The following is a 14,538-nucleotide window of genomic DNA, read 5'->3' on the forward strand; positions in this document are numbered from 1 at the left end:
TGTTATAAGTTCTTTGGTTTATGGAAATAATTGACTGAAGTAACATTATTTCTAAAACTATAAAAAGTGATTATTCACATAAATAATTGTTTTTTAGTAAAGCAATTGTCATTAAACTTATTATTGATTTAAAAATAAATTGTTTAGAAACATCTCTTTGTACTTAAAATACCTTACAGAAAAGTAGTGCCTTCTAAATATATAGAGGGCGTGCGATAGATTTGTGTTGTTAACCTTGACCCCAAACTTACTTCCGTTGCTGGTTTTTGGTCTCTGCCTCCACGTAAACATTACATTACGTAGGCCTACATTATTTTAGTCTAGGCCTAAGAAATAATAATATAAATAACGACTTTTGTTTGAATCAGAAATGAGAAATATTGTAACTTCATCATGACAAATGGTATGTATTAAACGATTAAACACATTCAGTTTTATATAATAAAGCAAACCTTTTTTTTTTTAATACACCAGAAATAATGCAATATACAACACTGCTGTCTGTGGCAGTGAGTGCACAATGTCTGAAATGTATAATAAATAGGTAGGGATATTTTCAAGAATGATTTTACCATGTTTTAACATATTTCTATGTTTTTTTAAAGTATACTCATTCGATGGGCTGATCATTTTGGCCTTGCTTATAATTTGCACGTGCGCTTACATGAGACGAGTACCAAGGTTGAAGAAATGGTTCCTATCGGAAAAGAAAGGTTTTCTAGGTATTTTTTATAAAGGTAAATTAATTGAGAATATGCAATTTTATTTTGTTCATTTTTAAATTATAATGCAACAGATTTATCTATATTTACAATCCTATAGTTGAATTGAAGGATTAATTTTAAATGTTCTCTGTTTTTTCAGCTTCAATAATTGGAACAAGGTTACATTTTGCAGTTGCAATAACATGTACATTTATGGCGGTGTATGTATTACTTTTAAAGTGACAATTACAATAATACAAAGCTACAAATGTAGACATTTGTGAAACATAGTAAAAGATAAAAAGAGGAAACTTAGAATCCAGAATGATGTCAGCAGCTGAAATGAAAGGTTAAAATGGACGCCGCAAACAATGATGCCACCGGTCAAATGCCATATAAACCTGGAAGCTACTGTCATGCATTATCATCTTTAATCGCTGCGGAAAAAAAAAAGTTTCTAAATGTTTGCCTCAAAGACGTACAAATGTTGAGCATATTTATTTAGTATTTTTGTAGGCCACTCACTCACTCCTTTCAACATAATTTACTAACATTTTTTGTAATGAAAGATTCACTCTATAAATGATAGTAAATTAAAAGTTCTATTTATCTTGTGATTACAATGTAAAATGGTTGTGAGCATATTTTTTTCTAAATGATATACTTTGTATAGGCAGCATGTGATTTGTTAAAATCTATTTTAGTTGTTTTTGTACATATAATAAATAACCAGGACAATGTATTTTGTCTGTACATATATCTTTTATTCTACATATCTTGGGGATCTAAACCCCCCTGCTATTTCATTTATATTTTTTATTTTCTTTCTTTTTAAAAAGTATTTTATTAACTACAAAATTAATGAAGCTTTTAATATACAACATGCAATTGAAAAAAAATGTATTTCCTACGAACAGAAATGCATGATGGGATACTAATGGTTGCCTAGGTCAATACTGATAGATCACTAAATACTTTTGATATTTTATTTATTTTTCGGTAATAAAAAGTACAATTATGGTAACTTCAGCTTGTAATCCCAGCATGCATTGCATCCATATGGAAATAATGAATTATAATTATAATACAAATTTATCTCAATAATTGTTTTTTTTAAACATATTTATTGTATTTGTGCCGAGTTTAAGGATAGCTTGTATAATAATGAGGCTATTTGATAAACCACCAAATTGCCATACTCTTACTAAAATATAAACATTTGTATTACACAATATTCAATATCACTCACAGTATTTTGAATCAAAAAATCATGTACAAATTGAGGAATAAAATAATAAAACACATCCAAGACAAACTTTAAAATGATTTTTTAACAAATTATTTAAAACTTTGGCAAGTAAAAATGTTGAATGATTAGTTTCCCAACAATAAATGTGATTTGATCAATATGATCCAAGTTCATTTTACCCCACAAATAATTAGTGCTAAGGGAATTAAACCATAATTAGTGCTAAGGGAATTAAACCATAATTAGTGCTAAGGGAATTAAACCATAATTAGTGCTAAGGGAATTAAACCATAATGTGCAAGACGTTCAATAACATTTATTTTGTACACAAGGACACTGTACATTGAAAGGATATAAGATTATTAAAACTCTTTAGACTCCGTGGAGCAGTTCTTGCACAATGCATCAGTTGTTGAACTAAATGTAATATAACTACAGTAACAAGGAGGCTATCATTGTATTTATAACATAAAAACATGTTTATAATCAAGTAGAAGGTTGAATATGGTCATACTACAGTAGAAAGCTGTAAAAACTCATGTTTATTTATTTGGTTAAAGAGGACAAAAGTAAACAGAATGCCTACAACACAGCCTTGCTTTAAACATGGTGAGTAGTTGTAGCAGCAGTGTAACAGAATGCCTACAACACAGCCTTGCTTTAAACATGGTGAGTAGTTGTAGCAGCACAGTGTAGCAGAATGCCTACAACACAGCCTTGCTTTAAACATGGTGAGTAGTTGTAGCAGCAAAGTGTAACAGAATGCCTACAACACAGCCTTGCTTTAAACATGGTGAGTAGTTGTAGCAGCACAGTGTAGCAGAATGCCTACAACACAGCCTTGCTTTAAACACGGTGAGTAGTTGTAGCAGCACAGTGTAACAGAATGCCTACAACACAGCCTTGCTTTAAACATGGTGAGTAGTTGTAGCAGCACAGTCAGTGTAACAGAATGCCTACAACACAGCCTTGCTTTAAACATGGTGAGTAGTTGTAGCAGCACAGTGTAACAGAATGCCTACAACACAGCCTTGCTTTAAACATGGTGAGTAGTTGTAGCAGCAGTGTAACAGAATGCCTACAACACAGCCTTGCTTTAAACATGGTGAGTAGTTGTAGCAGCACAGTGTAGCAGAATGCCTACAACACAGCCTTGCTTTAAACATGGTGAGTAGTTGTAGCAGCACAGTGTAGCAGAATGCCTACAACACAGCCTTGCTTTAAACATGGTGAGTAGTTGTAGCAGCACAGTGTAGAGGTAGTGAAAGAAGAACTTTACAGATTGCAATTTAGTAAACTACTTCTTATTTTGTTTTGCTTCCTTCTTTCTTCGTTTCATTAATAGCGGGTTTGTTGATTCTGAGATTGTTTTAATCTTAACTTGGTCGTAGTCAACACGCATCGTAGCGAGGGCGTTGGTCATCTCATCCTGCAAAACAAACAAATGTATTTGTATATAACAAACAAATGTACTGTATTACATATTACAAAACAAAACCAACAATGTGTATATAAATAATTCAACTGGTTGGTGTGCTGTAAAATCAATTTTGCCACAAAAGGCCCCTGTAATGATGACACCATTATACTCGGGACATGAGACTCCAATAAATATGGTTTCTTTTTAAATTTGCATGGCGTCCTCACCTGGATGTCGGCCCATTGTTCACTGTCTTCCTTCAATACCTTGGCAGAATGTAACGGAGTCTGTGGGACCTCATCTATCCTCTGAAATTTACATAATAGATTTAGATTTTTTCAAATATTTTGATGTTGTTTATAACAAAAGAAGCACATTTATACAAATGTATTAAAAGTACACAATACCAGGCAATCTATTACTGTTTTTTTTTGCTACATATTTAATTTGCATATTCACCTGCACCCATGGATGGTTGACAAATTCTGTGATTGTTAACCTCTGTGACGGGTCGGTCTTCAACAATTTTCGAATTAAATCTTTTGCTTCTTCAGATACTTGGCTCCATTCAGGATTGGGAAATTCGTACTGGCCATTGCGGATTCTCTTCTTCATTCCAGGTGAAATTGCCATGCCATGGTTACTGTAGAATGGTGGAAAACCACATAATCTGAAAAAAAAATGTATAAAATCGATTATAGAGATTGAACTACATTCAGAATTCTGATAAAAATAATAGTATATTGGAATATGTATCAATGACGATACAATGTAACTTACAAAATGTACATAATAACACCTAACGACCACATGTCACAGGATTTGACTATACAATGTAACCTACAAAATGTACATAATAACACCTAACAACCACATGTCACAGGATTTGACTATACAATGTAACTTACAAAATGTACATAATAACACCTAACAACCACATGTCACAGGATTTGACTATAGAATGTAACTTACAAAATGTACATAATAACACCTAACAACCACATGTCACAGGATTTGACTATAGAATGTAACTTACAAAATGTACATAATAACACCTAACAACCACATGTCACAGGATTTGACTATACAATGTAACCTACAAAATGTACATAATAACACCTAACAACCACATGTCACAGGATTTGACTATACAATGTAACCTACAAAATGTACATAATAACACCTAACAACCACATGTCACAGGATTTGACTATACAATGTAACCTACAAAATGTACATAATAACACCTAACGACCACATGTCACAGGATTTGACTATAGAATGTAACCTACAAAATGTACATAATAACACCTAACAACCACATGTCACAGGATTTGACTATACAATGTAACTTACAAAATGTACATAATAACACCTAACAACCACATGTCACAGGATTTGACTATACAATGTAACTTACAAAATGTACATAATAACACCTAACGACCACATGTCACAGGATTTGACTATACAATGTAACCTACAAAATGTACATAATAACACCTAACAACCACATGTCACAGGATTTGACTATACAATGTAACCTACAAAATGTACATAATAACACCCAACAACCACATGTCACAGGATTTGACTATACAATGTAACCTACAAAATGTACATAATAACACCTAACAACCACATGTCACAGGATTTGACTATACAATGTAACCTACAAAATGTACATAATAACACCTAACGACCACATGTCACAGGATTTGACTATACAATGTAACCTACAAAATGTACATAATAACACCTAACAACCACATGTCACAGGATTTGACTATACAATGTAACTTACAAAATGTACATAATAACACCTAACAACCACATGTCACAGGATTTGACTATACAATGTAACCTACAAAATGTACATAATAACACCCAACAACCACATGTCACAGGATTTGACTATACAATGTAACCTACAAAATGTACATAATAACACCTAACAACCACATGTCACAGGATTTGACTATACAATGTAACTTACAAAATGTACATAATAACACCTAACAACCACATGTCACAGGATTTGACTATACAATGTAACTTACAAAATGTACATAATAACACCTAACGACCACATGTCACAGGATTTGACTATACAATGTAACCTACAAAATGTACATAATAACACCTAACAACCACATGTCACAGGATTTGACTATACAATGTAACCTACAAAATGTACATAATAACACCCAACAACCACATGTCACAGGATTTGACTATACAATGTAACCTACAAAATGTACATAATAACACCTAACAACCACATGTCACAGGATTTGACTATACAATGTAACCTACAAAATGTACATAATAACACCTAACAACCACATGTCACAGGATTTGACTATACAATGTAACCTACAAAATGTACATAATAACACCTAACAACCACATGTCACAGGATTTGACTATACAATGTAACCTACAAAATGTACATAATAACACCTAACAACCACATGTCACAGGATTTGACTATACAATGTAACCTACAAAATGTACATAATAACACCTAACGACCACATGTCACAGGATTTGACTATACAATGTAACCTACAAAATGTACATAATAACACCTAACAACCACATGTCACAGGATTTGACTATACAATGTAACTTACAAAATGTACATAATAACACCTAACAACCACATGTCACAGGATTTGACTATACAATGTAACCTACAAAATGTACATAATAACACCCAACAACCACATGTCACAGGATTTGACTATACAATGTAACCTACAAAATGTACATAATAACACCTAACAACCACATGTCACAGGATTTGACTATACAATGTAACCTACAAAATGTACATAATAACACCTAACAACCACATGTCACAGGATTTGACTATACAATGTAACCTACAAAATGTACATAATAACACCTAACAACCACATGTCACAGGATTTGACTATAGAATGTAACTTACAAAATGTACATAATAACACCTAACAACCACATGTCACAGGATTTGACTATACAATGTAACCTACAAAATGTACATAATAACACCTAACAACCACATGTCACAGGATTTGACTATACAATGTAACCTACAAAATGTACATAATAACACCTAACAACCACATGTCACAGGATTTGACTATACAATGTAACCTACAAAATGTACATAATAACACCTAACAACCACATGTCACAGGATTTGACTATAGAATGTAACTTACAAAATGTACATAATAACACCTAACAACCACATGTCACAGGATTTGACTATACAATGTAACTTACAAAATGTACATAATAACACCTAACGACCACATGTCACAGGATTTGACTATACAATGTAACCTACAAAATGTACATAATAACACCTAACAACCACATGTCACAGGATTTGACTATACAATGTAACCTACAAAATGTACATAATAACACCTAACAACCACATGTCACAGGATTTGACTATACAATGTAACCTACAAAATGTACATAATAACACCTAACAACCACATGTCACAGGATTTGACTATACAATGTAACCTACAAAATGTACATAATAACACCTAACAACCACATGTCACAGGATTTGACTATACAATGTAACTTACAAAATGTACATAATAACACCTAACAACCACATGTCACAGGATTTGACTATACAATGTAACCTACAAAATGTACATAATAACACCTAACAACCACATGTCACAGGATTTGACTATACAATGTAACCTACAAAATGTACATAATAACACCTAACAACCACATGTCACAGGATTTGACTATACAATGTAACCTACAAAATGTACATAATAACACCTAACGACCACATGTCACAGGATTTGACTATACAATGTAACCTACAAAATGTACATAATAACACCTAACAACCACATGTCACAGGATTTGACTATACAATGTAACCTACAAAATGTACATAATAACACCTAACAACCACATGTCACAGGATTTGACTATAGAATGTAACCTACAAAATGTACATAATAACACCTAACGACCACATGTCACAGGATTTGACTATACAATGTAACCTACAAAATGTACATAATAACACCTAACAACCACATGTCACAGGATTTGACTATACAATGTAACCTACAAAATGTACATAATAACACCTAACGACCACATGTCACAGGATTTGACTATAGAATGTAACTTACAAAATGTACATAATAACACCTAACAACCACATGTCACAGGATTTGACTATAGAATGTAACTTACAAAATGTACATAATAACACCTAACAACCACATGTCACAGGATTTGACTATACAATGTAACCTACAAAATGTACATAATAACACCTAACAACCACATGTCACAGGATTTGACTATACAATGTAACTTACAAAATGTACATAATAACACCTAACAACCACATGTCACAGGATTTGACTATACAATGTAACTTACAAAATGTACATAATAACACCTAACAACCACATGTCACAGGATTTGACTATACAATGTAACCTACAAAATGTACATAATAACACCCAACAACCACATGTCACAGGATTTGACTATAGAATGTAACTTACAAAATGTACATAATAACACCTAACGACCACATGTCACAGGATTTGACTATACAATGTAACCTACAAAATGTACATAATAACACCCAACAACCACATGTCACAGGATTTGACTATAGAATGTAACTTACAAAATGTACATAATAACACCTAACGACCACATGTCACAGGATTTGTCATAACGTTCTGGTCCAAGGACTTCAGGAGCTGCAATAGAAAAAACATTTGATGTTAGTATTTAAGTGAGTCATTACGTATCGTAGTAGCACATATTCAACAGTAGGACTGTTCTCCCACAATGCAGTTCAACAGCATGATCAGCACACACACAATACCCCTTTTGAATAATACACTAGTCCATTATTGATTACACACACAATATATGTACACATGACCAACAGCTTTACTGTACGTCACACCCGATGGACAAGACAAAGAGTTTAAAGTATCTTGCCTTAAGATACAGACAGGTCTCGAACCCATGTCCCTCAAATGCTAGTTTGATATCCCTTACATAGACACAATTTTAACCATTAATATTTACATACTTGTTTATATTAATCAGTTCTGTATTCAAATAATCAAAGTACTTACCCACATAGTAAGGAGTATAACATGGCGTTTGCAAACTCGTTGCCGACGTTGTTTCTTTGGCAAAACCAAAATCTGTCAACTTCAAAACTGAGTTAGATCCTTTATCTTTGAATAGCAAGTTCTCTGGTTTTAGATCTCTGTGCGCAATGTTCATGTTATGCAAGTAGTGAACAGCCTTGGCAATGTCAGATATTATTTGTGCTGCTTCTAAAAGATAATACAATTTTAAGATTTGTTAAATATTATTTATTCTTTAAATACACAACCTAAATATATCTGTCTAAGCATTATGGATTTCCTTTATCTAAATTCAGATAATCTTAGATGAACAATATAAGAAGAAAATATTAAATGCTAATTTGTTTAATGGAACAGTACATTACTGCTTTTTGAATATCACTTTTCATAGAAGTTTATATACAGAAGATGGCTGAAAAGATGACATTCAAATAGTTTATATACAGAAGATGGCTGAAAAGATGACATTCAAATAGTTTATATACAGAAGATGGCTGAAAAGATGACATTCAAATAGTTTATATACAGAAGATGGCTGAAAAGATGACATTCAAATAGTTTATATACAGAAGATGGCTGAAAAGATGACATTCAAATAGTTTATATACAGAAGATGGCAGAAAAGATGACATTCAAATAGTTTATATACAGAAGATGGCTGAAAAGATGACATTCAAATAGTTTATATACAGAAGATGGCTGAAAAGATGACATTCAAATAGTTTATATACAGAAGATGGCTGAAAAGATGACATTCAAATAGTTTATATACAGAAGATGGCTGAAAAGATGACATTCAAATAGTTTATATACAGAAGATGGCTGAAAAGATGACATTCAAATAGTTTATATACAGAAGATGGCAGAAAAGATGACATTCAAATAGTTTATATACAGAAGATGGCTGAAAAGATGACATTCAAATAGTTTATATACAGAAGATGGCAGAAAAGATGACATTCAAATAGTTTATATACAGAAGATGGCTGAAAAGATGACATTCAAATAGTTTATATACAGAAGATGGCTGAAAAGATGACATTCAAATAGTTTATATACAGAAGATGGCTGAAAAGATGACATTCAAATAGTTTATATACAGAAGATGGCTGAAAAGATGACATTCAAATAGTTTATATATAGAAGATGGCTGAAAAGATGACATTCAAATAGTTTATATACAGAAGATGGCTGAAAAGATGACATTCAAATAGTTTATATACAGCAGATGGCTGAAAAGATGACATTCAAATAGTTTATATACAGAAGATGGCTGAAAAGATGACATTCAAATAGTTTATATACAGAAGATGGCAGAAAAGATGACATTTAAATAGTTTATATACAGAAGATGGCTGAAAAGATGACATTCAAATAGTTTATATACAGAAGATGGCTGAAAAGATGACATTCAAATAGTTTAAAATATTGAATGTGGCGTGACTTTTGAGTTTGTTTTATGCTATGATATACCAGTAATACTATTAATTTAATTCATTACCTATGTTTTCAAGTTCATCATTTGAATTCAGTTTGTATAAATGCATTACACAGTCTGCAATGTTTTAGTAATCTAACTGTGATTGTTTACCTTTGGTTAAGGTCTTTGCTCATTATCAATGCTAATTATTACAACCATAATAGAGTAACACGTTCACTTTCTACGGTTGAAATAAAAATAATTAAACAGTTAACACTAACAAATCATGTTGAGAACAACAAACCTCTTTCTGTGAAAGCTGTGTCTGCCCTTTCTTGTATTCTACTAAATAATTCACCACCTTCCATACTATAAATAAAACAAAATAAAGTACAGTAGTTATGTACGTGATCTATTCATATTATAACATGTTCACAAAATACTTTACAGTTCTTATTTTACTGATTTATCTAGTCAAGCAAGATTTGACATTTAATACCTATTATTAATAAAAAAAATTAAAACATAAATAAATAATGTTATGGTTTGAGTCAAACAAAGTATTATGTTCTTGGAAAATAATATTATCATGTACCTATGATGTCATATCTATAAATAGATTATCATGTACTGTACCTATGTTGTTATCATTGACTATTATCATGTACCTATGTTGTTATCATTAACTATTGCACAATCAGATAATGATGTCATATCTATAAATAGATTTATGAAACCAATTTAGGAACTGTACAAGATTGAATGCATTCCAAACTGGTGTGACCTCATTATCAAGAACAAACATCAAAATATTTTGACCAAATCTATTTACTTTATTTTTACAAAACTTTTCTTATGAATATGATACAGTTAAGTCAGTATCACAAAGTTAATTAAATTATTTTAGATTGTGTGCATTTATTATTCTGAGTTATGAAATAACTGAGATGAATATTCAGTACCTGACCTCAATCAAACAGGATACAGTAAATTAATTATACAGTATATTGAATAATCTAAACACTTTTTTATTTTAATAGTTAAATATAAAAAAGTAATGTACAGTTGTTAGGGTTTGTGAACATTTTGTAATAAATGTATAATCAATTACTACGAATTATGAACAGAATTTGTGAACACACACTACTTAAAACATAGACATACTGTAACTATAGCGACAGTGTGGCTGTATAAACAACACCGCTTATTATACTTAAACAAGTTTAATGGATATGAGGGTGTGATCATAGAGAATCTAGTATGGTGTGATCATAGAGAATCTAGTATGGTGTGATCATAGAGAATCTAGTATGGTGTGATCATAGAGAATCTAGTATGGTGTGATCATAGAGAATCTAGTATGGTGTGATCATAGAGAATCTAGTATGGTGTGATCATAGAGAATCTAGTATGGTGTGATCATAGAGAATCTAGTATGGTGTGATCATAGAGAATCTAGTATGGTGTGATCATAGAGAATCTAGTATGGTGTGATCATAGAGAATCTAGTATGGTGTGATCAACCTAACAATGACATTTCCAATACAGGAAACCATAACATTTGTCAAAACTGTACATCTATGTTAACATACACTAAATTCTTGTACTGTATTTTGGGCAATACAAGAAGTAAAATATAAAACAAATTATTAAAAATAAAATAATTAACAATTTTATAAATGATCATCACATGAGAAAGAATAGGGATTGTTGGTTTGCTTGTCGTCAGGTTTGTAAACATTTATCAATCAGTAGATTGTTTACTCCAAATGGATTCAACATCAACTGCTGCACTTAAACTGAAGCCAATAACCAGATAAATCATTGTGTTCATTACATACTGTACTACAGTATGATGGGGCAAATTGAATGATTTAAACAATGTATTTTAAAATACAAGAGAGTAAAAAGAAACAAATTGAATGATATAAATATCATTATCTATATATATCATTTAGTATTGACAAGTCAATAATTTAAACCTAAAATTAAATCTAGTTTTAATTGTAATTTTGTCTTTGTTTAATTAAATGCGTTTTTTTTTGTATGTATACAAGATTTGAAATAAAAAAAAAGTATTTAAAAATTCAAGAGAGTTAAATGAAACATATTCAATAATATAAATAACATTAGCATTATGTTATAGGTTACCTTTGAATATCTATTGAAATTTAACATCATTTAGTATCGGCAAGTATATTATTTTAAGTAGCATTTAACATTAGAATGAATGTCACTCACCATTCCATTACGACCAAAAGACATCTTGTTCCATTGTAAATATTCTCATAGACATCTTTAATATTAACTATCTGTTTACAAGCTGAAGCTCTCCAGTGTAATTCTACTTCTCGTTCAGCTTTTGCGCTTCCTCGCAATACCTAATGACAAATTGAACACTTTTTAAGTAACTAAATACCATAGTAGACAATTATATGATTTAGATAACAAACTAATTTGGTAATATGTTTAATAATAAAATTACAAAACATAGTTACAGATAAAATGTTATTTTGTAATATTACAATTTTACATTGTTGGGCCACCATATGTAATGTTTAATTACCATATTTAGTAAATAATATACAGTAAAAATTGTTGTTAAACACCGTACCTTTAATGCATACTTCTCGCCCGTTGTTTTATGTTCACACTCAAGTACTTTACCATTGATACCAAGCCCTAGTACTTTCTTTGTTAGTATATAGTCATTAGTAATTGGTATCTTCTTAGGGGATAACACCTTGCGCCCTTCACCTGTTCCAGACTGCAATGATGACTGATTGTCCCCCATCTTAAGCTTGCTCATCTAAAGCAATCAAATAGAAATTTATTAATAATAAAACTGTAATTATATGTATGTTTTGTTCAACACAAGAAGTGTGCTTCTCTTTGAATAAACCAGTTTTAAACAAAGTTATTGATAATGTATTTTACTAGTATTAGTCAAAAAGTAGAAACACATATTACTAAGTACAGTATATAGTTTATAAACATTTGCTGATGAAAAAATATAAATATTCTAAATAGAATGAATGGAATTAAAGAAAACTGCAGAGTAGAACCAAATAAGGGAATGAAGAAACAACTCAAAACTGGGCTACAAACAAAAGATGACAAACCAAGAGGATGGTAACATTTTATTGATGATACTGAATATAAATAACAGCAAAAGCATTTAAATATTTTATCACACACCACTTTTTCACTGGAATAAAATCAGACCAAAAAATAGTTACAAATTCCAAGCATAAGAAACTAAAATTTGATGTGTCAAATTACAATTATAATTTGAAAATAATTTAAATCAAAACAAATATATTACAACATGAATTACATTTTGAAAAGAGGCTATACTTTAACAGAAAGCACTATTGACAGCAACAAGGGGATCATGAGGAAAGAAGCAGTGAAACTGTTGAGCTTGTTTCTTGCATTCATTCTCGTTCCCGTTTATTTTGTTTAAAGAAGATATAATTAATAAAATAATACAGTTTTATGGTCAAGTCACACTACACACAATATGCCAAGTATAAACATGTTTATATTATACAGTACTATTAGTAAAGCATAGCCACAGGACAATTAAAAAGTGTTAGTTTTCTGACCCACAAGAACAGTATAGCTCACAAACCTTGCCAAGTTCCTACAGACCTAATAATATGATTATCAAGACAAAAAACAATACAAATGCAATCAGTTGATATAACAGTATTTAATCACATACCAAGTGTTCATTTATACTATATATACAGTTTTTGAGTATTATTAGTAATAATGTGTCATTGTTTTATATTCAGAAATGATTCACCATCATAATATCTCTTTTTCCATCAATCATGTCATCATCATTGTTTTGGGAACATTCCATTTTTACCCTCACTCTATAATTTCATTTTAATAATAAAGCTAAGCCCAGATAAACAGGATGATCTGATAAACATAAATAAATAATTCCACTAACGGTGACGAACCTGCACATTTTGACCACACTGGCCCTGGCCTAACCCCTTTCAGTAGGCCTTGTATTGTAATCCCAACCTAATGAAGGGTTGGTGTACCAACGTACGTGGGGCGTTGAATACCGGTGGTCTTCTATCTATCATCGTCGCAATGCAGGCTAACGACGAACCCACTGTACATCCCGGAAGGAGACATTTTTGCACTAAATTCTCAGAAACCAAGACCGTATGACCTCAACATTTATACGTCAAAGTATTATGTACATTTAATTTAAAATAAAATATAGAAATTAAATATTTACCAATTATCTGCTTTGCTGATATTACCGTTCTTTTTGGTCTATCTTTAACATACAAAACAGCACTTCTTTGCAAATGGATTTGCGAAGAAACAATTTCATGTTTTCTCTTCCGATACGACTATAGAGGGCGTTTATACACATTTTTTTTTTTCATTATTAATTTTACAATAAAATAGGGCCCGCTTTCAATTACATTAATTTACATTTTACTGTATGTAAACTAACTTTAAATGTTGAAATATTTATTTTAAAATGTTTATTCACGCCGTAATATATAAATAAATATAGGTATTTCTCAAATATTTTAAACGCTTTT

At 31.1% G+C, this 14,538-nt stretch overlaps 2 protein-coding genes across 3 annotated transcripts; one reads left to right on the forward strand and one right to left on the reverse strand.

Annotated features, from left to right (window-relative positions):
• The first annotated feature begins 268 nt into the window (after nt 1-268).
• Nucleotides 269-1,365, forward strand: LOC140058479 (protein kish-B-like). Its single transcript, XM_072104104.1, has 3 exons — nt 269-403; nt 606-737; nt 865-1,365. The coding sequence occupies exons 1-3, from the start codon at nt 394-396 to the stop codon at nt 945-947; spliced, it is 225 nt and encodes a 74-aa protein (XP_071960205.1). The 5' UTR covers nt 269-393; the 3' UTR covers nt 948-1,365.
• Nucleotides 1,366-1,990: 625 nt separating this feature from the next.
• On the reverse strand, nt 1,991-14,326 carry LOC140058478 (MAP kinase-activated protein kinase 2-like). Of its 2 annotated transcripts, none has more exons than XM_072104102.1 (9): nt 14,223-14,326; nt 12,573-12,767; nt 12,200-12,339; nt 10,263-10,327; nt 8,521-8,727; nt 8,058-8,133; nt 3,833-4,043; nt 3,601-3,681; nt 1,991-3,382 (listed from the first exon to the last, which is right to left on the reverse strand). In XM_072104102.1, the coding sequence occupies exons 2-9, from the start codon at nt 12,765-12,767 to the stop codon at nt 3,251-3,253; spliced, it is 1,107 nt and encodes a 368-aa protein (XP_071960203.1). In that variant the 5' UTR covers nt 14,223-14,326; the 3' UTR covers nt 1,991-3,250. The 2 variants fall into 2 exon arrangements, with proteins under 2 accessions (XP_071960203.1, XP_071960204.1); XM_072104103.1 differs by lacking the exon at nt 14,223-14,326 and adding an exon at nt 13,593-13,682.
• Between the last annotated feature and the right edge of the window lie 212 nt (nt 14,327-14,538).

Source organism: Antedon mediterranea, chromosome 9 (assembly GCF_964355755.1).
Source record: "Antedon mediterranea chromosome 9, ecAntMedi1.1, whole genome shotgun sequence".
Classification (NCBI taxonomy): Eukaryota; Metazoa; Echinodermata; class Crinoidea; order Comatulida; family Antedonidae; genus Antedon; species Antedon mediterranea.

Excerpts from the sequence above, each read along its gene's own strand:
- LOC140058478 (XM_072104102.1), bottom strand. The coding sequence starts at position 12,767 with ATGAGCAAGCTTAAGATGGGGGACAATCAGTCATCATTGCAGTCTGGA. Across the intron at positions 4,044-8,057 it reads GGTGTTATTATGTACATTTT|ATTATGTGGTTTTCCACCAT; the intron begins GTAAGTTACATT and ends TTTTTTTTTCAG. Across the intron at positions 3,383-3,600 it reads AACAATGGGCCGACATCCAG|GATGAGATGACCAACGCCCT; the intron begins GTGAGGACGCCA and ends TTTGTTTTGCAG.
- LOC140058479 (XM_072104104.1), top strand. Across the intron at positions 738-864 it reads TCTAGGTATTTTTTATAAAG|CTTCAATAATTGGAACAAGG; the intron begins GTAAATTAATTG and ends CTGTTTTTTCAG.